The sequence below is a fragment of the Anastrepha ludens genome, chromosome 3, assembly GCF_028408465.1.
Source record: "Anastrepha ludens isolate Willacy chromosome 3, idAnaLude1.1, whole genome shotgun sequence".
In the NCBI taxonomy this organism is placed as follows: domain Eukaryota; kingdom Metazoa; phylum Arthropoda; class Insecta; order Diptera; family Tephritidae; genus Anastrepha; species Anastrepha ludens.
In genome coordinates, this window is record NC_071499.1 from 60038981 (window position 1) to 60064945 (window position 25965).

A 25965-nucleotide genomic window follows, 5' to 3' on the forward strand; every position below is an offset into this window, starting at 1 on the left:
AAAATTAAGATCTACGGATCAAATTCTGCTTATATGAAGATGTCTGGGGAAGATATATAGAAAGAAAGAAAGCATTTTAATTTGTTTCCTTAATGATGGCATACTGAAAATAAATTTGAGTATTCCAAGCATTACAAAAGTGATGGCCGTGCCTACAATTACTTATATATCGAACTAAAATTTTCATCCGGTTTAATTTCAAATACCACACAATTATCGGTATTGTAAATTTTTGGTTATTCCGAATTTTCTAGTCACTCTCTGTATTGTATCTTCCGTTTTGTTCCGTTTCATTCTCATCAGAGAACGTTGATTTACCATCAACTTTGTTAATCCATAATTTTTTTGCTGTCAAAAATATATGTTCGTTTAGTCGCAATTCTTTAGAAATCGTAATCTGATGTAAATGTTATAACTATTTATTATTAAAAAGTGGTGAAGAAATGTGTTTTACTCAAATTGAAAGAAACATAAATTAGATTTGTGTAAGTTTACAGGTGGTTAAAAGAGTGTCAAATAATTAACAAAAGTGTTGTGCAATTGTGAGAAACAAGTTCTGCAAACAAAGTGGTTTTCAGAACGGACTGGAAAAAAATAGATTTGCAAACAAAAATTAGTATAAGCAAAATATTTATTTACTTTATATTTTTATATTAACATGTACTTGTACTGTAAAATGTAAAATTTAATCGAAACTAAATTCTATTTCGGCTTTTATATTAGCAAAAGTTACAGTGACTTAATGGACCTCAAATCCATATTTGCCAGTTCATTCACAAATCGCCAAAGTAAAAACATATACACATGCGCATTTACATACAAACAAGAACAGGTTTTTTCTTTTTCCATATACATGTGTATGTAAGTGTTTTGCAGGCGATTAAAAAAACGTTATTCATTATTTAGTATGTACTGAGTGTTGCGACCATTGCAATGGTATTTACTTAAAAATGTTTGCCTTTGAAACATTTTGAGCTCTCAAATCGCAAGTGCATATGTTAATATTTTTATATATACATCAGCAAATTTCTGGTTATACTACCCATTACTGAATGCTTAGCAGAAGTTGCAATAATTTATTCACTACATGCATATACAGATTTATAAGTGTTAAAGTTTAGTGTATGTGTTTTGTTTCTATAAATGAGTTTCCATAAAACAAATGTGTGTATTGCTAGGAAACTCTTGGATAAAAGTTTGGTATGGTCTAATAGTTTTTGTGCTGTGTGCGAATTGTGGCGTTGTTTGCATCCGCATTCCCTGCAAGTTCGCGATAAATAAAAACCAGTTGATAGTTGTTTTGTAACAGTTTGAGATTAATTACAATTATCGAAATATTAGCTACACAATGGTCGTAAAGATGGCATTCGTAATTAACACGAACAATGGGCATATGACGTTTGGTGAAGGTTTTAGACTATATATATGTAAATGTGTTTACCAATTATAAAATTCCGCGATGCTAACCAACTGTAAAATCGACATACATTTACTTGCCAACAAGTAAAATCAAATGTTTTTATTTTCTACAAAAATACAGTGTGTAAATGTATTAGCTGCCAACATCTGAAAAATACCAATATATACGTGAAATTTCTTACAAATTCTAATTATTAAACAAATGCAATACATATTCAGGTATCCAATACAAAAGTGTGAATCATGTGAAAAATGTTATGGAGGTAGAAATGCAAATAATTAGGCACGCTATCTTATCTTAATACTCATTCTAGCTAATATTAACATATACATACATAAATAATAATATGAAGTACCACTTTGATGCTGCTCGTACACAGGCATGTACTTCTGAGTTCCCAAAAAATTTGCCATAAGTAACAATACTTGTCTGTATATGTGCATGCATGTACAGTGGTGGCCAAGTCATAAGCAACTATTGACCTATTATAGGCAAGGCCTGTCATTATGCACACTTACACGATCAACCGTTATATCAACATGGGCATGTTGGATAAACAGTTGTATGGTTGTACAACCGATTTCCATGTTGGTCCAACGGTTGGATTGAAATTAAAATGTTTTAATTTTTGGTGGGCCAAGTTAGCGGTTGTACAATGAGTTGGAACGTGTATACGCAGATTGTACAACCAACATTGTTTACATTTTCCTTTTTAGTTAATAACACAGAAAAAATTTCAAAATATAAACACAATAAAAAAATTTGTAAAAAAAATCTAAATATAACAAAAAATTAATTTATAAAAAACAAAATAAATATAAAAAAAATTAAATTAACTATTAAAAATTGAAAAATTAAAGAAAATAAAATTTTTCAATTGTTATTGTCATTCAACACTTCACTTGTTTGCTGCATTTTGCGAAATCTTCATTCCACAAAAATGAAAATAATAAAGTTAGACAACCCGTTGTATATCATACTAAACAGCCATCCAACTAATTGTACAACGTTTTGATACAACGGTTGTACCGTGTATACTCTATATAACACATAACAATTTACAATTTTGAGTTCTTCAATCGGTCGAAATGCAACTCTGATCAATGTATTTGCACTGGTTTATATCCGAAGCAAAAATATTGAAAGCATTTGCATATCGTTAGCTGAGGAAAATATCCCCCTATTCGAAAACTCCCTATTTAAATATTTGGTGGGAAAATACTGCATCTCAGCTAAGTTGTTCAATACCGCAATGGTTGCTATATTACAGAACTTCATTGAATTTGCGTTCATGGATAGCTGCACTATTAGTTCGAAGTTTTTAAACTTAAATTCAAGAAATTATATGGCACCAGTTTTGGTTTTCTCTGTTTTTACTTGGCATAAAAATGATCTCTCCATTGCGGATATTAAAATACAAAACTTATATTTAACAGCTAATGTAGATCTGTGCTCAATAAGACGTTCCACAAGCAATTCCTGCTGGGGTGCTACCGCAGATTTCACTGAAATACTGAGAAGAGCCAGGAGCAAACATGACTACAATAACTGTACTTTCCGCTGACAGTTGGTTCCACGTTACCCGAACGACCCGGATTTACTATATATCCGGACAACGACTGTCACTCCAGCAGCACTCCCCGTACATGTATGGGGAATGTTTTTGCTACTACAACAACAATAACTACTGGATCGTGCAGTTTACAAGCAAATATTTATCGACATGCGTCGAGAGTCTCTTACCACCTTCCTAGTCTCCCGACCGCCGAAAACCGTCTTCGCAGTCCAACAACCACCTATCACACACGAAGAGCTTCAGCTTCCTCGTGACACCCGAGCAACTTTGGCTCAATTACGTTCTGAATATTGTAGCAAGTTACTCTTTCTTATCTTATACTCAACATATGTCCGGCATGTAAATGTACCACACACAAGACTAATCACCTATTCTTATGCCTTCTTAAATCCGCTCAACTAACACGAGAGACACCTCTGGGCCCAAGGCGTCGAAACAGCATGGTTCCTAGACCTACCGTTAGATGAGATAGATGGTGACGATCGGTGACTACACCGCACTGGCAGGGCTACATGAACTGTTAAAACAATAGCATAACATCTGCATATCTACTATGAAAGACCTACAAACATTCGGAAGCGGCATTAAATTGTCACCGTTGTATTAAGACCCACATCATAAATATAAAAACACGCTTGTTCTAAACACCTTTCAAGGATATGCATATGTGCCAATCTATTTTTATTGTTACATCTTAAATAATGAATAAACAACTACAAAGTCTAAACGCTATGTATCGCTATGGGTAAGACAATGGTTTGCTGTTCAAATATTAGTAATGGATATATACTTATATATATGTAAGCTAAAAATTGTGTACACATTGTATATACATATGTAAGTATGTACATGCATATGTGCAAAACGTCTCAAATATATTATTTGCCTTCAATTTCATACTACAAATAATTTACAGTGACTAATAGCAGGTAAAGTCAACAAGGAAAATATTAATATACCAGACATTTGCTGATGACGTCCTCCATTGTTGATGTATCAATTTTAGTACTTTTTTTCTTTTCTACAATAAGTATTTATCTACTTTGTAGTCAACATCATCATTCCTTAATCTCCGTTGTGGAACATAGGGCATATGGAAAAATTAGTGAAAAAAGTCGGCAAGCTACTTATCGACGCGTATTTGGCGCAGTATTAATAATCAGATATTTTCTATCTATTTAAAAACTATTAACAAAAACTCTAAAGTTGCTCTTTTCTATCACTAAATACACGAAAGTAAATATATTTGAAGAATAGACAGGAAAAATATTGGACTCAATTTTTATTTTATTTTCTTCTTTATTAAACGTATTATGTTAAACAAAAAACTCGTTTCGATTCTCTTTGTTATAAACAAAATAGCGTAATTCGGATTTGACTTCTAATGAGAGAGGGCGATGTGGTCCTTTTGAACAATAATAATCGCGTGATTTGCGTACCAGTTCATAGCAAGACGGCTATAATAATACGATGCTAGATCCAGAACAGAACGGAGTATTTATATTGTTTTATGAATGACAGCAACCGTTTTTGTAAACACTCTTTCATATATTGGGTATGAGAATAAGTTTCCGTCCTTTCTTAGCCAAAGTTACGAATTATTTAATCAAATAAATAATAATTAATATTATGTGAAGTATGTGCCACTGGAAGCTACAACTTTACTCCATCTTTCAGGCAGCACACGGATTCCTCTGACGAAAAATTCGATTTCTTTTGACTTGATCCATTCATTGGGCCAGTTTGCGATGCTCTCGTAAGAAGTGAGCCGCTCTCCAATAAGGGTTGACTGCATTGATCGGAACAGATGGTAATCCGAAGGCGCAATGTCTGCGGAATACGGCGGATGGGGCAAAATTTCCCAATTCAGTCCCTATAAATATTTCTGGACCGATTTAGCAACGTGTGGCCTGGCGTTGTCATGCAGCAAAATCAGTATGTCATGTCGATCATCCCATTTCGGCCGATTTTCTTTCAGAGCTCGATTCAAACGCATAACTGCAGTCGGTAACGATCGCCAGTGCTGGCTTCAGATGGTTTAAGAAGTTCATAATAGATGACATCCTTCTGATCCCACCAGATACACAACATAACCTTTAAAGCATGAATATTTTTTTCGCTGTCGATGGATCTGGTTTACCTGGTAGATCCATTTTTCATCGCGAGGGACGAATTCTTTTCTGCCATTCAAGAAGCACACGTCACCAAACGTCTCTCGATATCCCTCTCCTTCAATTGATGTGGCACCCAGTTACCTGCTTTCTGGACCATTCCCATCGCGTGCAAACGGTTACGGAATTACGGTTTGCTTTGTCCACATCTAATTCCTTAGACATATCATCAAGAGTTCGACATGCGTTTTTATCCCGTGATGGCAGTTGAGTTTCTTCCAGTTTTTTCAGTGCCCCTTCGCGATCTTTATCACTCACGTCGAAATTGGCACTTTGGAAGCGTCGAAACCACTATTTACAAGTTATATTTGATGAAGCGGGAATACCGTAAATATTGCACGAATATACGACACGTTTCAGCTGCACTTTTCTTTAAAAGGTAATAATGAAGCATCACTTCTCGCAAATTCTGTTTTTTCGGGACGAACGTAGACATTTTTGACATCAGATAAAAAGGATATTTACGCTTCAAACGAATGTGAACTACTGCGATCGAGATCTCACATATACACCTTTAAGGGGTTATACGCAGTTATGAAGCAAATAAAAGACGGGTTGTAAAGGATTTATCCTGAAGAAACTTCAGAATATTTTAATTTGAAAATTTTTGGCGGTTATAAAAGCATCCTTCAAGAACGTAACAAAATTTTTTATTTATGAAAATGTTGATTATAGAGCGCGCTGCTGGCGATTTCTGGAACCTCCTTTAAAAAAAGACGATTTACGGTGTACATCGTAACTCAGGATTGGATTATCTGAAATCAAAAAACCAAACAAATTTTGTTAATATATTAGATTATCTAGTAATTAATCGTTCGGCTAATCAAAATAGTGAATTTTCACAAAATGGCAGCTTTTAAAAGAAATGATTTCGATTTTTACGTTAAAATTTGGCCGTAAATTGATTATAAAATGGAAAATAAGTATCAGATTTACAAAAGGAACGATTAATTACTAGAAAATGTATCTTTAAAGATTAAGTTAAAACGGTTGACCGATCAAACAAGCCGTTTTCGAGATATCATGTACACCGACTTGAAAAATGCCGTTTTGAAAAAAAACACGTTTAAAGTTTCAATACCTACCTTAAAACGTGCCGAGGCATCTCTACATATTTAGGTATAACTCCGAAAGTATTGCTTAGATCTACTTCAAATTTCGTGCGTATACTTTTGAATATATGTACATTACAAAAATGCAATCAAAAAAAATCGATTTTTTTGAAAGTCATAACTGCGTATAACCCCTTAAATCACCAGTATATTACTAGAGCGAACACGAACATAGTATCAGCAGCGAAACCTCTTTTACGAGGGCGAAAACTTATTCCCATACCCAATAAATTTCTTGATTTATAATATTCGTAGTAATGAATATTTCACTTTTCATATCACACTTTTAGATGGCAAACCAAGAATTTTTTACGGCACTAGTCCAATATTTTTAGTTTAAAGGCACCTGGTACTCCTCATCTCTTCGTTGCAGTGTAAGACTCAGCGTCCTGAATCTATTTAAAGTCTGCTTTGACATATGTTTCATCGTCCATAATCACCCAGTCATATTTATGAATATCTTGACTGTATAATTTTCGCGCAAGTGTTTTGTCACTCTTATTTATAATTCCGATTGAGTCCTTCATTCCACCGACAAGGCTTTATTAAGCTTTTTTTAACACATAAGCTAGCGTACTCTTCGGAATATTTAAAGTTTTAGCTTTGGCATTGTGCGACAAATGATCATTTTCTTGCTTTTCCAGCCCAATTTTATCCACAAGCGCACACTTAACCGAATACATTTTGAAGAATTCGTAGAAGTTGCACAAAGTGAATACGCCAAATTAATAATGACAACAAACACTATGATTATGTATACTTATTTTTTATTTACAGTTAGTTTTACGCTAGTCATGAGTAAACACAATCGACTATTTTTTTTCGTGTCAATTCTTTAGGCGTTAAACTTCCCTTTCTCTTTACTCAAGGTAGTCTGTTTTTCAAAACAACTCGGAGATCGTTGATAATAACTTAAATATATTGTTATAAGTAAAACAATAAATAATAACAATAAAATAAATGCAAAGTTCGGGTGCCAAACGAAAAATTAACTTTGCTCCTTCAGATTATTAATACTGGATACGCATCGATTGGTATCTTGTTCACTTGGTTAGAATAAGGTTCCCTATGCACCACAAATGTACAATAATTACCAAAATTTGTTAACTGGGCGCCTTAAAATGATGGAGAATCGCAAAATTTAACGAGCTTTGCCGACTCAGTGCACAAACTTATTTGTTTGATAATATAAAAATAAACGTCTCTATTCAACGACCTTGCCTATTCAATGAGTTGCAAAAACGAGAAATAATAATTATGGCATTCCAAAATTCTTACCACTACCAACAAGAAATTGCCTGAACAAATTACAGTGGAAATTTAAATTCATATGAATAATTTTTTTTGTTTACTTATCACATTTGTGTACAACTCAATTACTAGGTTGCATAAGAAAAATATATATTTTTTTATATTAAAAATAAAAATAGTACTAAATGCCATTGCACAGAATATTAATATACTTATATGTATGTACATATGTATATGCATGTAGTGGGTCGAATAATATTTATTTTTTTATTGAAGTAAAAATGAGTCAATAAAAACAAATTGTCTCACAGAGTAGCACAGATGTTTTAACAAAAAATATGAAAATAATCTTAATGATTAAGAAGAATATATAGCAAAACACTATAAATTGAATATTTATAAGCATAATTAGGAAGTCTAATAAAAGAGTGTTTAGAGGGGGCAAAGCCAATCTCAAAAGATTTGTAGTTAGTATTGAATTCTAGCAGAGCTCTCATGATGGGTGCATTCCTTGCATACAGAGTTCTAAACCAACATGGAAAAAACCTAAATTACGAAGCGCTCTAAATGTTGCATTAATATAGCTTCGCTCCAGAAGGGAGAAGCAATCCACAACACCTTGAATAATATCGAAGACGAAAGAGAAAGACAAAATAGATCGCCGAGACTGCAGAGATTTCAAATTAATAAGCGGGCGTCTAGAATAGTATGCGGGTACGATGCACTAGACAGGGCTAGTTTACTGCCCGGGGTGGCAGTCCTTGGTCGGGAAAAAACCGAGTCATTTCAGTAACGTAGAACCGCCTCCCATTGGGAGTAGAATTTTTCGCAAGCGGAATTCAACTTGTCTACGGACACTCTCATAATTCCTGACAAATTGAAAGCAGGAAGAGTGGTCCCACTACTGAAACCTGGGAAACCCTCCAACCAAGGAGAGTCTTATCGCCCGATAACTCTCCTTTCCTTAGTAGTGAAACCCTCCTACTCCCACTCTAAACGAAACACCTGACCCCAGCCACATATAAGCATGGATTACGCAGAGTGTACAGCACCACTACAGCACTCAACAACACTAACCGTGGGCTTAGCCAAAACCTCCCCTTCGAGAGGCATGTCCTAGTAGCTCTGGACCTGACGAAGACTTTTGATACAGTCAGCCAAACCACGTTGCTAGATGACAATATACAGTCGACCCTCCGGTCGGGGCTGAAGAGGTGGTCCAGGAACCATTTGAGTGGTCGGCACTCATCGGTCATCTCTCAACTTTTACATATCGAAGCTCCCCCAGCCACTAGAGGGAGTCTCCGTCGTCTCCTATGCTGACGATTGTTCGTTAATGGCGTCGGGCAATGACATCGATAGCTTATGTTCCAAAGTGAACGATTACCTCACTAGTCTTTCTCGCTTTTTCACTGAGAAGAATCTCCAACTTTTCCCCCACACACACTAATACCGACAGTAAACAACCCCAAAATGTTGGGCGTCACCTTGGATAGTTTGCTCACCTTTTTCGCGCACACAACCGCAATTGATACTAAGACCCAAAACCGCAAGAAGGTCCTCTAATCGCTTGCCAGCAGTGCTTGGGGCAAAAACAAAGAAATATTACTGGCGCCATTTAAAGCAATTGGCTGCCCGGTTCTGAATTATGCTTGCGCCTCTCTGTGCGGCTGGCACTTGTGATGCGCTGTGAATAAAGCTTCAGACATGTCAAAATATTGCAATCAGCACAACCACGAGACGCCTCCTGATGCGCGGGAAAGTCATTTAGTAGCATTTCGATATATTTAAAAACAGTTGATTACAATACACCAAGAAAGAACTGTATCCAGCTCTTTTTGAAGCATTTGTGAATCGAATGAGTTTCTTACAATAGAATAGATTTCAAGGTCGTCACCATAAAGTAAAACCTTAGCATACGAATTAATGGCTGAAATAGAGGTTTGCACTTCGACCCCATGCTTTTTTGTGCCCTCTGCTCATCACAGTACCTCATCCAAATCCAGTTCCCTTAATAGAGTTAAGATGCAGAGCGGATGTGCTTCTGGCTGCTTCTGACCGAGAAGTCGTCACATTCGAGAAGAAGATGTGCTGAAGTTGGACCATATCCCAATCCTGTGCAGATGACAATGCAATCTGCAATGGCCTGTCGGAATGCTCGTGAGCATTCTCAGTTTATCCTTGGAGAGGGTTAAGAGTTGGCTGCGCCTCCGTTGATTAGAATTAGCATTAAGAGTGTTCGCGTATCACAGCGACTCAGACTCAGTGTAGCGCTTCAAGATTCAGCGGTTTGACTGGCAAGATTATGTGAGTCGGGAAGATTTTATAATTTAGCATTTCTATTTGGGGTTAGTTAAAAAAACTTTTTTTTTTTGGTAATTTGAAAAAAAAAACGCGTCCTGACTTTTGCGTCAATTAGAAGGAAATATCATCCCATATATGCAGCCCATTTTATTGCTAACTTATAGAATAGAAATGTACGCCCTTTTCCCCATTATAATATTCGATGCTACGTTTTTTTTTTCGTTTATTCGACCTCTGAGATAAGCGAAGTTGTCTTATCATTTGATTTACGCGCATTCATTTTAAATACTAAAGTAGGCGTTACACATTTTCCTCATCATTCGGCAGTATCATGTTGCGTTATTCGCACCCAATTGCACAGTATTTTGATAACATTTTCAATAGATTGATTATTTTTTTTGTTACACCTTTAGTTATCCAAGTAATGGAAATGTGAAGTGAGCAAAAATATATAAAAATCAATTGGAAATTTATACATACAAATATCCATTGGAAAACCAAATCAAAATGGAGCCAAACTCCGATGATAATCTTTTGGAGATTATGGATTTGGCGCGCACATTGCGCCAAGAACAACTATTCATACAGCAAGAACAGGCTGCGTTTACACAGTTTACTGAATCGCTGTCGGAGAACTCGACTGCCATAACAAAGGTAAACTTCGAGTTCAATAAGTTTTAGCTTCTTTGTTATTAACTTTCCTTCGTTTACAATTCCTATTTACAGTTGGCTTACATTTGTGCGCAACAAAGGCAAAATCTTAACGATTTAATCACGTCGCGTCCGGAGGTGAGCCCCATTATTTGCTGCCGGCGTGCAAATAACTTTGAGAATGCTAAATATATCGATGCGAAGAAAGTGTTGGACTATGAGGTAAATACTGCTAATTATCGATTTAATTTTTAAGTGCTTATTTATTTTCGTAATATATTATTGAAACGCTTTTTATGCTCTATTTCACTGCAGCATGCCATTTCCTATGAAGAACTCTTTAATCACCTTTATCGCTCACCATATCTGCTTGCACTTTCACTGGTCACTGGTGATCGCATTGCCGAGATAACACCACAGCACCTCAGCTTTGTCATACACACCATTTCGGCGGGTCTTTATGGCAATGCCATTAACACAAAAGATGTGGAAATTATTTTGAAACTTCTGCGGGAGCTGATTGAAATTCAAATTGTTGTTAGCGAAAATCCACGTAATTTATTGCGCGCAAATTCATCTGCGTTTGCGCGCCTTTATCACCGTTTGAATGAGTCGATGTTTTCGGCAAAAATCTTTCTTACGGCTGCATTGTTTGAGCCAATAATGGGTGTGCTGAGTGATATCGATAGTATATTAGATGTTGATCCAAGTAAGGTGGTGGACAATTTCAGCAGCAAAGAACGCTTAAAAAGGTAAAAGACGTAGCTTAAAAATGTATAAGAGTTCAATTTTATGCCGAATAAGTTAATTTATAAAAAGTTATTTATTTAATCATACCGTAATTCGCTTGTATTGCTTCACTTTATTCGCTTTTTTTAATTGTTCAAACTGATAAGAAACATCTTTTTACTTTCACTTTTTAGATTTGGCGCTGAAGACTCAAACAGCTACCAAGATAACATCAATAAATTTCACCATGACACCATAACGAAGCTCCATGTTTTTGCAAAATCGTTTATCGATAGTCTAACTTTTAATTGGTCTCTGTTTCCATCAACACTCCGCTGGCTGGTACAGACCATGGCACACCAACTCAAGCAATCGCATTTCTCCGATAGGGTCATCAACGAAATAATAACCGATATGGTTTTCACGCATTTCATTTGCCCAGCCATAATTAGTCCAGATATAATGGGTATCATAGATGCACCTATACCCGAGCTGGTGCGCTTCAATCTCATGCAAATCGGACAAATAATACAAATGCTTGCGTTGGCCAAACACGATGTGGTGGATGTGAAGTTCGCACAAGTTCATGCGAAATTCGAGGCAAATATGGTTTCAAATTTAATCGATTTATTGCTGATGGGCCAATCGGGCGAAGATGTTGTTGCTATACTATCGCAACAAAGCGATTTCAATCGTTCGCATTTGCTCAGCACGCAAAGCGAGCTTACATATTTTGTGGAATTTTATCGGATTCTTATGGCTAATGATGAATTTGATCCGCCGCCAGAAGACCGTCAGAAGTTGCAGAAAATACTTTCGCATTTGCCCGAAACTACAGACGCAACTCAACACTTACAGTCAAGTGGATGTGATGCTGCCGGTGCATTAGCAATCAATGGAGATACGGGCCACCTTAAAGAGCGCTCCAAACAAGGTTTCATGGGCCTAAGCAAGGCTACAAAGAGCAAAATCGCCAAGAGTATGAGCTTTAATACGAACAATAGTGGAGCGCATGCGGTAATCGATGGAGCGGGCATATCCGCCAATGTCAATGGGCTAACGAACGGTGGGAGTCATGCAGGATTGGGCCAAGGTATGTTGCATCTGCACGGTATGCTGCATTCGCAGTTTTATTGATTATACTTTCTTGTTAACGACAATATTTGCAGTACTAAAGAAGAGGATAACTTTCTGCTGACGTAATGAACAATTTTTTATTTATTTTTGTATCTCACCTTAGACTAGAAGCGTTTATAAAATCAGTCTCAGCGGTAGCCAAACATTTTTTTATAAAATCAATCTCAGCAGTAGGCAAACTTTTTTTAGGGTTGATTCTCGCATATTAGTAATGCTAAATTATCACTTGACATTAACTAGCATCGTACACCAGTAGAATTAAGTAGTGCACTCCCTCAAAAAATAGTGAAATATTGCAGTATTTCTTCATATACTTTTACCCAACAGCTTACGTAAACGATAATCATCATCCCAACAACGGCAGCGCCGTACCATCCTCGAACACGTCCGTGAGTTCAAATAGTTCATCTCCAATGCGCACTATAACATTGAACGATCTCCTCGACAATGAGCCTATACTTGTATTCAGCATTTACAACGGCGATGAACACAAATTGCAACCACTTACCGAAGAGGAAGTGCTGAAGATGAATTGCATTGGTCAGGATATCACCAACGGCGAGGCATTACTGGTCGATACGGGCAGCGTTAATTTGGATAACACAATTGACAAGTCATCCTCAGTGGCTAATGGGTTCGATGGCATGGATAATATGAGCGACGTATTGCGGCCATTACACTCGAAAACCACCCGCTTCTCACTGTCGCATGATGATGCCTCCATTGGCAATTCGGATAATCTGGAAGCTGTTAGTGAGGCGCCGTCAAATCACTCTGTCACTAGTTCGCTGGAATTGGAAGAAGAGAATGATCAAAATGACAATTTATCCGATATGGTGTCGGCGAATGTGAGTGGACGTGGCACACCAAATATAAGTGGCCGCGACACCCCTTCGTCTCAAGTAACTGATGGTGAGTCTGTGCATAATGCGCTGCCCACGCCACAGATGCAAAAGCTAATATCGAAAGCTCGTTCCGATATTGAAGATAAATTTTGTAAATTCGAAATAAAAAAATTTGAAGGCGATGAAACAGTGTCCATTATATCAGACACTTGGTCCACTGATGTGCTGGCCAGTGACTCTGAAACTGTGGACGCCAGTGAGCGTGAGCGTGATCGCAATTTCTCTACACCGCTAATTCCATCGGCAGTGGTCTTACCGGGCGACAACAATTTCGACGTGCTCGCCGGTGTGGGTGCAATGCGTCCCGCTTTTCTAGACGTATCCGACCAACGCTCAGAGTCCAACTGGAGTACAGATGTATTGGCCAGTGACTCTGAAAAATTTGCCGAAGTAGATACCGATGACAATTTAAGCATTACCGCCAAGTCGGACATAACAGATTCAGGTGCACGTACAGAACAAGAGCGCGATCAGTTGGCAGCCGCGATATCCGCGCAACCTATGCGGCGTATTCCAAACTCGCCACATCACACAGCACGCAATGGCCGAACATTTCGTGCCACAACCGCTGCTAATTACAATGCCGCAAATGGCAACAGTGACTCAATGTCGATTAATGAAAGTGGAAATAGGATCAGTGTTACGGATCGTAAAGAAGGTGATGAAGACAGTGGAAATGGTGCTGGCGCTGGTGACGTCGCTCATGGGAGCGGTAGTAGCGATCATTCTCAAGATGATTCTGCCTTTTATGATGCAGCGAATTTGTATGATGAAGCTGCAGTTTCAGTTAAAGCCAAAGATGCTACCGAGAACGTACTTTACGCGGGCTTGTCATCTTTGGCGCGTAGTTCGGTACGCACCACTAATCAGTATAGCGGGGAAAATAATTTCCAACAAGAATACAAAAGTAGTAGCGCTAATTCTGATAGCAAAGAAACATTTTTGGGCGCACCACGCATGCGCCGTCAAACATCAGCAGAGAGCAGCATCTCAAATCAGAGTGTAACATTCGAAGATGTATCAGCAGGATCAGCGGGTGGTGTAAATGCATACAAACCACCTAAGCCTCATCATAAGAGTGGTGTAAAAAAAAAGAAACAGCACAGCAACAACATATCGACTTTGCATAACAGCAATCACCAAGACTTGATCGATTTCAGTGACTTCGGTGAAGAGGAAAAACCGTCTTCTATGGAACGATTTCGTGGGCTTGCAGCAGCTCATGCCTTGCCGCAACTCACGGACTTGTTCGGCGGCGAAGAAAACGTCGAACATCGTCACGCATCGAGTGAGACACGGAATGCCAGCTTCGATGGTCGACGCAATGGCATAATGGCGATGAAGGCAGGAGAGCAAAACGAATCGACAGGCAGCCACGCCTCTGTGCCAGTATTGCGTCGCCATCAAAGTCTTAATTATGAAAATCATGAGATTATGATCAGTAATGTGGTGAATGCTTCCAAGCGGGTGACAATAATGCCAAACTTGTCACAAACGGACGATGACAAAAGCCAACAACAACAACAGATTATGCTATTATGTGCGAAGACGGAGAAATTGCAACTAAACGACACCGACAATGGAACCAATGAAGGGGTTGCTGCTAATAATCCCTTCACCTCACGTTCCACCATATCGAATAACACATCTGGCATAGCCACCGGTAGTGCATCGGCATCTAGCTTGAGTATTGCAGTGGGAGGCGTGAGCAGCTGTCAGAAACCGACCAAATCCACTGGAGCCATACCGAAAAGCATCAGTTTCGACGCTTCGGCCGACAAGAATAGCAGTAGTCATAATGATGGTGTAGTTGGAGCAGGGACTGGTACCGTTGGAAATTCACGTCATTTGCCCTCCCATCGCAATGCACGCGTGTTGCATCCGAATTTGGGTGCACACGCCTCTACTAGTGCCAATAGCAATTCTGGTATATTCAATAAGTTGAAGCAGGGCATTTTCAAGCACAGACGTGGCAACAAGTCGCATTCACGTAATTCGTCACATCTCCACAATGGTATCGAAAATTTAGTTCCTGGCGGTGGCGGTGGAGATTACACGCCTCACACAACCAGCAGTCGCAGTGTTTCATTCAGCACTAACACTTCAGAAATATCGCTGGATATGATCGGCGTAGGCTCGGTTGGTGCGCGAAACAATCAAGTTGGTGGCGTTGAACGTAGTGCGGCTGATGGTGCTGCAACAAATTATTGCGATATTAATGAAGATATATTGGCCAAATATCGCCGCAAGGTGAGCAGTTCAAGCGAGGCAACGAACTCGGACTCAATAGCGGGCGCCACTGCTGCGTCATCGGCTAACGCACGCAAACATTCCGATGCGGAAGTGAAGTGAGTAAAAATATGACCTTTGCTGTCACTCCATATCAATTTGTGTATCTGTTTTGTTGCATTTACATTTAGATCTCCAACCGCTGTACTGCATGACAAAACTCTCGCTTTCAATGTGATTAAGAAGAAGATACGCACCGTGTTGTCAAAGACTGATTTACATACCGGCGATTTTCGCCATACTACGGTAAATATTTACTAACTATGTGTTAACTTGCTGTATTTACTATATTTTTACTCATTTCAGTACACCAATGCCTCACCTCTGCTCACATATCTGCAAATACAGCTCGCACAAGCGCTGAATCTACAAAATTTCCAACAAATCTCTTATGTCTCAGAGGCGATACGTTGCATTTCTACGCTTGAACGTAGTCAGCATACCCAACTACTCGAAGAATTACAGCAGGACATACAAAAGCGACAGAATTATTTACAGTATTTGATGCGATATCGTCAAAATCTACTTTTGATGACAGAGAATATCGAGCAGTTCGAGACTCGTTTACGCAGCGAGAGTGCCACCTGTAATCGTTATTTAATGACCGTTTGTGTACGCCTATTCTTTGAGAAACGTCAGGCTAAAGTGGCCGAATTTCAAGAAGAGTTTGCCCGTCTCACTGTATCGGATGACAAAATTGAGTTGATTGAAGAATTTATAGATGGACTGATGGAGGAGTTACTAACAACAGGCGGCATATTGCATGGTATGCCGGAATGGCAAGCGCAGGAGGCGCGTTTGTCAATTGAACGCATACTGCTGACTCGTCTGTATCAGCAGGTGATGTTTCCTAATGATGATGCTGATTTGTCGCGTGACACGTAAGTGAATGTGATTAAATTTGTGTAATTGGTAGTAATATTTGTGCCCCTTTTGCAGTGTACTCTCAGAACACATAATTAAGTTGCAGCGCGTGATTAGTCCTTCACATCCGGCACTTTGCATTCCCCAAGTATACCTCTCCGAAGCACCTTGGTCTTTTGCGCAGCAACAGCTCTCGTATATTTCCGCGTATAAGACACCACGTGAAAAACTGCAGTGCGTAATTAGGTAAGGAACATTTTTTTTATTTTTTTTTATTTTATTTTATTTTATTTAAAGGAAATTAAAAAAATTTGCAACTATACTACATCAAGAAAGTTATTTTAAATATTTAGATATTACATTTTTATAAATATATGCTTCTCGGCCGCCGTAGTTATTCTATTATTGTAGCAGCATAAACCCATGCATATACGAGGAATGCTGCTGATGTGACAGTCCTTGGTCAGCTATAAATCCGGGTCGTTCCGGTTGCGAAGAACCGACTGGGAACGTCCGCCGCCGTAGTTGAATGGATTGGTGCGTGACTACCATTCGGAAATCAGAGGAAACGTAGGTTCGAATCTCGGTGAGAGACCAAAATGGAGAAAACGTTTTTTCTAATAGCGGTCACCGCTCGGCAGGCTAAAATCTCGGAGTGTTTGTCTGCCTTGAAAAAGCTCCTCAAAACCATTTGCCATTCGAAGTCGACTTAACCCTCCGTTGGACTCCAAGGTCTGGCCTTTGTTCGTCCTGTTCGAGTATCCTTTTTAAAAGGTTATATCCATAAATCGATAAAAAATTAAATTTTATAAATTAAAAATATAAAAATATGATAAATTCACATCCAAAGTCGAAATAGCCTATCTGGTCAGACCTGGGGTCCGGTCTGTAGGTCCCCCCATTTGTACAACAAATGCCACCACAAAACTCAAACACGTAGCAGAAGTGTACGCGCCAATTATTTATTTATTTTTTATGCTTCTCAGAATATGTGGGCGAGGGTGGGTAATTGAAAGAGTAGCAAGGAAAAAAGGTTTTAAGTTTTTTTTTTAGAGCTGATATAAAACCTATTAAATAAAATGCATAATTCATTTTAGTTCACACCGTTTAGCAAAATAATAATAGATTTTATGTGAAACGCTGAAATGACAAACTCCAAAAGTCTATGCTCATACATAAAAAAATTAAAATATAATAATAAAAAATATACAATATTTAAAATTGCTATATATTTATTACTTTACTTTAGAGTGAAGCATAAGTCCACAAAATATTCCAAAAAACTCTCATATGCAAGTTTTTAATAGCTTTTTGGGTATCTACGAAGTTTCAACTCTTCCCTAAGTTTACTGAACAAAGTGTTTACCAATTTAATAGTTTCTTCGGCAGTAATTTTCACCCACTGTTTTCACATAACATTTACCTCTTTGCTTGTATTTTGGTTTTTCCTAATATTTTTCCCCGAAACCATATGTTTAAATCTAGCGATTGCAGAGATGTTGGCACTAGCTTGGCGACTTTGAGAGATAAACGAAAACTTTCCACTATAAGAAATATGCTTGGGGTCGTTGTCTTGCTGACAGAAGAATTCATTTGATAACCCCAGCATCTCAGTGCCTTGCTTTCAATTTTTGTTTAAATATCCAAATAAGCGAACTTGCCCATTGTTGAATCAATAAACTGCAATTTTTCCACGCCACCATGACTGCCAACACCCCCACACCATCGCCCTACCGCCCACATGTTTCACTGTTGGTAATAAATTTTCTTTATTCCCCGCTGAACCAGAGCTCCTCCACACAATTTTTTTTCGTTGATACAAAAAATTCAATATTTGTTTTCATCCGAAAAAATAACCTTTTTCCCAAATTCTGAAAGCTTATGTAAGTACTCATTTCCGGAAGCAATGCGTTTTTGTCTATTTGTTAAGGAAATGAGTGTCTTTTTCCTAGCAACTCTTCCATTTTAGCCGCCTGTTCTTGAAACTCTTCTGGCAGTTGAAATACTAATATATTTTTGCAACTTAGTCCAAGGCGAATTTATTACAGGTGACAGCAAACACATATAAGTAAAACCCTACATGTATTTGTTGTTGCGTTTGGTGCAAGCATCATGTCAAAATCAGCAAGCAAATGTAAACATACGAATGTAGACATGCCAATACATACAAGCAAAGCATAACATTTTGACGTAAGCCATACCTTCGGTGAAAAATTCAGCTGGGTGAATGCTGTCACCTTATTAAATCCACCTTGACTTAGTCCTTATTTCATCTCTCACTGTTAGGTTAACAGTTATCTTTGTACCTTTCTTCACAGGCCCTACAATACTGCGCTTTTCCCTTTCTGTTATTTACAAGGACACTTTGCTCTTAGCCCTTGAAGCTATAATTCCTGTATTTTCATTGTTTTAAATTACTGTCCGAAATGATGTCCATCCACTACCTGTTGCTCCTTCTATTTTTCAATAATTTTAGCCTTCTTTCTACAACTCTGTTATATGTAATTTTCCTCTCGTCAATGTAAATGTCTTTTCTTTTTGCTTCCACTGTAAGGCTCCGCATTGTATTCTATTGAAAACCGATTAGTTTAGCTTATTAAACAAAAATAATAATTTTACTTCACAAAAAATCGTTCTAACAACACAAAACGCGAATCTGCAAATGACGAGTGTTCACTTTTGAGTCTCGCCTTACTACGTATTACCGAAAATGAGTACCGTTAGAATCAGTGTTGACGCATACGGTGATAATTTTTCGTCGCCAGCATGACTACTACGATAGTAAACAACGAATAGAAAAGATTTCATAGACGAGCTCTTTAACATACCCTTATTCGACTCGTATCGAATTTGCAGAATCAGTTGATGGGCTAACTTCACTTGAAGTGTGTTTACAAAAAAACTAAGATTGTGTTAGTGATATACGAAAAAAATCAACCAATAGGACTTCGTTGCCGTCTGAGAAACGACTGATTGGACGAGTGTGTGTATATGTGTGAAATGATCGTGCATAATCGGCTGCCGAATCGCCCTTGACGTCGAAGCTGAAGTTTCCCTTACTTCTTGATCTTGATAAAATTGTTAAAATTTTACGAGCATTATATTGAGATTATGTTAAATACTGTTAAAAAATTTTCGCACAGCATATAAAAGAAATTGCCGTCATTTATGCATTCGCATATACAAGGTGGCGCGAAGTAATAATCAAATTTTTTTTTTAAGAATCTCTTCACTAAATAAAAACAAAACGATTTCGTGTGATGGAAATTTTTAATTTAACCTTTACGCACTCAATTGCTTCTCCGCTTGTATGCACTTAGTACTGTAGCTGTCTACTTCACAAGTGTCTAATATGGTTGACGTACGACGCCATTTGCAAAAGGTATATATCGTCCGATGAGGTGATTAATTTTATGCCACTTTGTATAAACAATTTTTTATGTCATGTTACTTCAGACAAACGAGCAAATTGCGTATATAAGTAGATAGCGGTTCACATATTTTCGTGTTGCAAATTTTTAGTTCTACAAATTTTTAGCGCTAAAACTACGCTCCCAAATTGTGGGAATGTGCTTTTATAATAAGCAATAACAGGACAAAGCGTCTATGGAATTAAGCTTTTTTCTGATATGATATGCATATGAATGCCTAATTAATAATATCTAACAAAAATTCTATTAGAATTATGTCTACAAACCTCTTTTCTTTACCGGCGTTCATTTTATTTAGTTTGTACATTGACGTTTTCTCTTACATTCTTCTTCTTCTTAATTGGCGCAATAACCGCTTACGCGATTTTGGCCGAGTTTAACAAAGTCGTTTCTTTCTGTTTCTAACCGCGGCCAGTATGACACCCCAAGTGAAGCCAAGTCCTTCTCCACCTGATCTTTCCAACGCGGAGGAGGCCTTCCTCTTCCTCTGCTACCACCAGCTGGTACCGCCTCGAATACTTTCAAAGCCGGAGCGTTTGTATCCATTCGGACGACATGACCCAGCCAACGAAGCCGCTGGATCTTTATTCGCTGGGCTATGTCTATGTCGTCGTAAAGCTCATACAGCTCATCATTCCATCGCCTGCGATATTCGCCGTTGCCAACGTGCAAAGGTCCAAAAATCTTACGCAGCATCTTTCTCTCAAACACTCCAAGCGTCGCTTCATCGGATGTTGTTATCGTTCAAGCGTCTGCGCCATACGTTAGGACGGGCATGACCATCTAGCTAAAAAAGTGACAAACATATGCCCCTAATTGGTCCTGATCATTTCTGTAGACTTGAGGAGTTACAAAGGGCCACATTAACGAATCTATCAGGAGGTGGGAGGAGTAAAGCTCGTTGAACACTGGTCAGCGACAAGCGAAACAATTCCTATCGTCTGACAGAGGAATTTCTGATAAGCTACTTACACTCAGCAAAGTAGACTTAAGACTTCTAACTGAGTACTTTATAGGATACTGTAGACTGAGATATCACTTAGCGAAATTGGTATCTATGAAACCATCATCTGCCGTTTCTGTGAAATGGGCACTGAAAATTCAGAACACATCATGTGTAAATGTCCTACACTAGGCGGAAAACGGTTACACCACCTTGGTGGTATTAACAATAATGGGATAGAACGATAAATCCCAAAAGGTGTTAAAAAATTTTTAAAAGCCTTAAAAATAGGGTACCTCAGCAGTCTTTGCACATTTGATCTCTTTTGGTCGCAGTGGGCAGTATTGTAATAATAATAATAATAATTTTAAGTTCTCAAGTCAAAAAGTTCTCGTATTTTCTATGAATGTATATTTTAACCTACGTTAGATTCATGATGGAAAGAATAATGAGATGGCGCCTATTGTGGTCCCGTTACTTTGCTCTCAGCGAATTTGACATCGAGTTACGTGATTTTAACTCCAGTATGGCCAGATTACCATTTTCGTAACTTGATTTAGCATTTTTTTTTTTTGTTATTTAGTCTCGGAGTTTTCGTTCTTTCTTCATGACATTTTTCTTGCCTGTTCTAATTAAAATGTAATGTTTATAATTTTGTAAAATATACATTTTTTAATAATTAGTTAAATTAGCGATTGCAGGTGTTGTTGGTGTTCTTTTGCTTTCGGCAGTCAAATCTCTCTCTCGCTACTGCAGTGTTGCCTAGCTTTGGATATAAAAATGCACTAAAATGCCCATTTAAAGAAAATAAAACACTAAATTGAACCACTTAAAGAACTTTGTATGCGTGACAAATTGTCTTTAGAATGTGCGTTTTTTTTTTTTAAATAAATGTGTTATGGATATGTACAATTTAATTTATGCGGTTTTTTGTTCAAAGAAACTCTTTTGTTAAGGGAACGACTTATTTGCTATATTTCAGGTTATGTAACCAAATAAGGTACTCGTTTTTTTAAATTGTTGTTATGGTTTTTTCAGTATATTCTGGTATTTTTTTGCTTATTTTTACTATGAATACACCTCTTGATGCCCTATGTCCCACTAAGGATTGATGGCCGGAAGAAATAGCAAATCGAACGATGAGTCATAGTCAACTACCTGAGAACAGAATTATAACAAAAATTAAGATAATAGAATAATAGAATAGAATAATTCAAATTAGAGTTAAAAGCGTGTAATTCTTGTTATAGTAAATATTACAATCATTCTATTGGCAACTACCTATGTACAAAGGATTAGGAAAGTAAAGCAAAATGCATCCCACGCTTTTAACTCTAATTTGAATTACTCTATTTGTATCTTAATTTTTGTTATAATTCTGTTCTGAGGTAGTTGACTATGACTCATCGTTCGATTTGCTATTACACTTCATTATAGGTTTCTTTGTCATTAAAATTTATTTTGTACTTTTTAGTTCGATTAGCAATAAAAGCGTGTTTTTTAGTTTTTTTTTTAACTATTTTTTATTTTTTTTTAACTTACAGTTTCGGTAGTATTTTCGGTATAAAAAAGCACTCAATTTATTGCGAAGAGCAAATGGTTGGCAATACTGCACAACTCGGAAAAACGTGACGTCACGCACTCTCTGATAGGCGCAATCTTCTTTCTATTATATCATTCTTGCGTTAGATTCATAATTAACTTCCTCCTTGCTTACTTAGGTATATCTTATACTGATTTCTCTTTTTTTAACTTTTAGGTGCATTTCGAGCATTATGAGTTTGTTACATATGTCGAGCGGTCGTGTGCCAGCTACTGATGATATTTTGCCCGTACTAATTTATGTTGTGATTATGGTAAGAATGGAATTCCACTGAACAGCAATAAGGCATTTAAACGCTTTCCATTTCATTTTCTCCACAGACAAATCCACCATTTTTGTTATCCACAATTGAGTATATAACTTGCTTTATTGGCGAGAAATTAGAAGGTGAAGAAAAATTCCATTGGACACTCTTCGGTTCTGTGGTGAAATTTATCAAATCAATGGACTACTTGGATTAATTGAACTCTCCCACACAAAGAACAACATACCTAGCTTTCAACATGGTTTCGTTTAAACATTTGTTGATGTGTAGTTTTTGTACCTATAAACTCGATTTGCAGCATTTTCTTATTCCAACGCATCTTATATCATCGTTTCAGTTATAATTTTATTGTATCAATTAGGCGTTTGATCGAAGGCAAGAACATTATTTAGCAATATTATTTTAATGTAGAGAAACCTATCCGAATGTAATGTTTACGAGTTTATATAATTGTTGAAATGTTAAGTTTACTCTGTTAAACATATCCGCACTGTGTAAATGCAAATGCAAACGCAATTTATAAATGTCTAATTTGATTTAAGTACCGATTATGTCGAAATGTATATTTACGTATATTAAGGTAAACCTTTGATTTAATTCGTTTTCCCGTTTTATTTTGTGCAGTCAGTGCGAGTGTGTATGCATATTACAGCAACTAGATATAGTTCTTACAAATATGCATACATACCGACGAGTGAGTACATATTTTGCGATACACAAGTAAATAATTGGAAAATAATAAATTTTGTTAATATTAATATTTTTGTTACGCAAACTAAAAATATAAATAAAGCTTATTATATACATAAAATCATATACACAAACATATAAATATATAAATGAAATAAATTAATATTTTTCGATATTTATTAATAAAATATAAATAGTGCATACATATATACTATACTATAAATCAATAATAATCACTAGCGCATTACTTATAAGGTAATAAAAAAATTTAAACGAAAGTAAAAAGAAACAGGGTGAGAGTAAATGAGAAGTACATACAAATGAACATTTTAAAGATATTCTTAACATAGCCACTTATTAAACTTTATACTATACGAAAGTAGCTTAAAAGTTCTGAACTCTAAATAAAGGTACATCTGAACTATTAATAAAGGGCGTCAGTAATAGCCTTTAGAAACGACTGTATGTTTGAAAATGGTAATTTTACATTCATTCCCTAAGTGGTTAAATTACTTTTATGAAAGCCTTCTGTGACATCCTTGGTACAGCTGTACCAATTAGGATTTTGAAAAAGATTTTTTGATATTATGTACAGGGATGCCCATCTTCGACGGACCCATCTGGCGACCCTGTATCTTTTGACAGAGACGTCAGATCGCTTAATGATGTACCGCGTTGGAAGCGTCAGTCCAAGCAGATTTTTACTATGGAACAGTATACGCCACGCGAGCGCTCCCAAATTATTGAAATTTACATTCAACAAAAGAAGTCAAAAGAAGAAGAACAAAATCATCATGTCCGATGAGGCCCATTTCTTATTGAATGGGACGGTAAGCAAGCAAAATTGCCGTATTTACGCCACTGAAAATCCTCATGAAATTCAAGAAGTACCTCTTTACGATGAAAAAGTCACTGTTTGGTGCGGCGTTAGTGCGAAAACGATTATTAGGCCGTTTTTCTTCGAGAATGGCCAAGCTGTTACCGTCAATCAGGAGCGTTATCGCGATATGATAACCACTTTTGTGATGCCAATTATTCGTCGAAAGCTTATGAGGCAGTTCTGGGGTATATTCAGAAACGCATTATAAATACGCAGTAATTGCAGCGCTGGCAACACTGCCAATGTGACAAGTGATGCAATTGATAGATTTGTTGACGATTTGCAAAAAGATTTGTTGCATTTATGAACGCGTTTTACACTAAAATGGAAGTATTATTGAGTTTAGTTGTTGACGATATATTTGAAGTAAAAAGTGATAGTTTTTTGCTAAATTTAAGAAAAAAAAAGGCGTGTAAAGCTGAAAAGAAGATCACATATGGTAAGATGTTCATTAAAACGAAAAATTCCCAAAAATAAATCTTTTTTGCTAGTCGCTAATGCTTTTTAATTTATTGTGATTGTAATTCATTACTTTTCCAATTTTCAAAAACAAAAAATCGTTTTTGAAACAATTAGAAAATTTTCGCCGCGCGATTTGCCCGTCTATTTTCAAATCTTTATTCACTTTTTTTATTTCTTCCGCCACCTTATTCCACAAAACACTCTTTTTCCTCCTCCCTGAAGCAAATTCACTTTCCATGCTCAGTCGGACTCTGAGAAGCAACTTTACTTCCGATGTACTTAGATAATCGCTAAAATCAAGAAAAATGTAATAAAATATTGTTTTAATAACGTATATTTAATATATCTTTGCATTAAAAGCTAAAAAAAATAGTTTTATACTCACTTTTCATCAGACATCATATTAGCGTAATCAGCGGTAGTATTGAAATTTTTCCTGCAAATAATGCGTGACGTTTGATACAAAAATGGCGTTTTGGAACGCGATGCATTTGCAGTACTGCCATATTTGCATTTCTGAACGCATTGCCAACACTGCAAAAGTACGTTGCGCATTATAATGCGTTTCTGAATATACCCCTGGTTTCAACAAGACGGCGCTCCACCACACACAGCTCGCACCACAATCGATTTTTTTAAGAAATTGTTTCCTCGTCGTTTGATATCGAAAAATGGCGATTTTGACTGGCCACCGCGTTCGCTCGATTTAACGCCACCTGACTTCTTCTTGTGGGGATATTTAAAATCAAAGGTTTATATTAATAAGCCAAAGACCATAGAAGAGCTCAAGAACAGCATCCGTGAGGAAATAGCCGCTATTCCAGCCGAAATGTTAGCTAAAACTATTGCAAATGCTGCAAAACGGGCACAATACGCCGTACAGGCTCAAGGCGGCCATTTGCGAGATATCATATTCCAAAAGTGATGTCAACAAATCTACTTGAACCAAATAAAATGATTATTATCGTCTGGAGGGCGTCTCAAAAGCGGATCTCCCAGCGCTGCTTAGATTCGCCAAAAGCGCTGACATCATACATGATGTCTACTTTCGATATTCATAGAGGTCGGTATCCATCTGGTATCGCTAGGGACCAAAAGGTCTATGCGTGGCTAGTTGCCAACCAGGCTAACCTAGCCTATCTTCACCCGAATTTGATCTATTGTGCGCCCCTAAGCGTTTAATTTTAATTATTTAGTAGTGCTAACAATCGAATCATCTCCTTAGGAGGGAGTATTTGTAAATCTTCATCTAGTAGGTACGAGCCCAGGATTCTGTGTCTCC

General features: G+C 37.2%; 1 protein-coding gene across 2 annotated transcripts; it reads left to right on the plus strand.

Annotated features, from left to right (window-relative positions):
* Positions 1 to 339: 339 nt before the first annotated feature.
* Positions 340 to 23797, plus strand: LOC128858060 (receptor-mediated endocytosis protein 6 homolog). 2 transcript variants are annotated; one of them, XM_054093992.1, is made up of 11 exons: positions 340 to 485; positions 10248 to 10488; positions 10561 to 10707; positions 10801 to 11237; positions 11409 to 12307; positions 12679 to 15604; positions 15677 to 15791; positions 15852 to 16426; positions 16485 to 16655; positions 22543 to 22639; positions 22707 to 23797. In XM_054093992.1, the coding sequence occupies exons 2-11, from the start codon at positions 10342 to 10344 to the stop codon at positions 22845 to 22847; spliced, it is 5655 nt and encodes a 1884-aa protein (XP_053949967.1). In that variant the 5' UTR covers positions 340 to 485; positions 10248 to 10341; the 3' UTR covers positions 22848 to 23797. The 2 variants fall into 2 exon arrangements, with proteins under 2 accessions (XP_053949967.1, XP_053949968.1); XM_054093993.1 differs by lacking the exon at positions 340 to 485 and adding an exon at positions 1236 to 1638.
* The last annotated feature ends 2168 nt before the right edge of the window (positions 23798 to 25965 follow it).

Bases quoted from the DNA above. Each gene is read 5' to 3' on its own strand.
- LOC128858060 (XM_054093992.1), top strand. From the start codon at position 10,342: ATGGAGCCAAACTCCGATGATAATCTTTTGGAGATTATGGATTTGGCG. The intron at 12,308-12,678 runs GTATGTTGCATC...TTTACCCAACAG, and splicing joins TCATGCAGGATTGGGCCAAG to CTTACGTAAACGATAATCAT. The intron at 22,640-22,706 runs GTAAGAATGGAA...TTTTCTCCACAG, and splicing joins TAATTTATGTTGTGATTATG to ACAAATCCACCATTTTTGTT.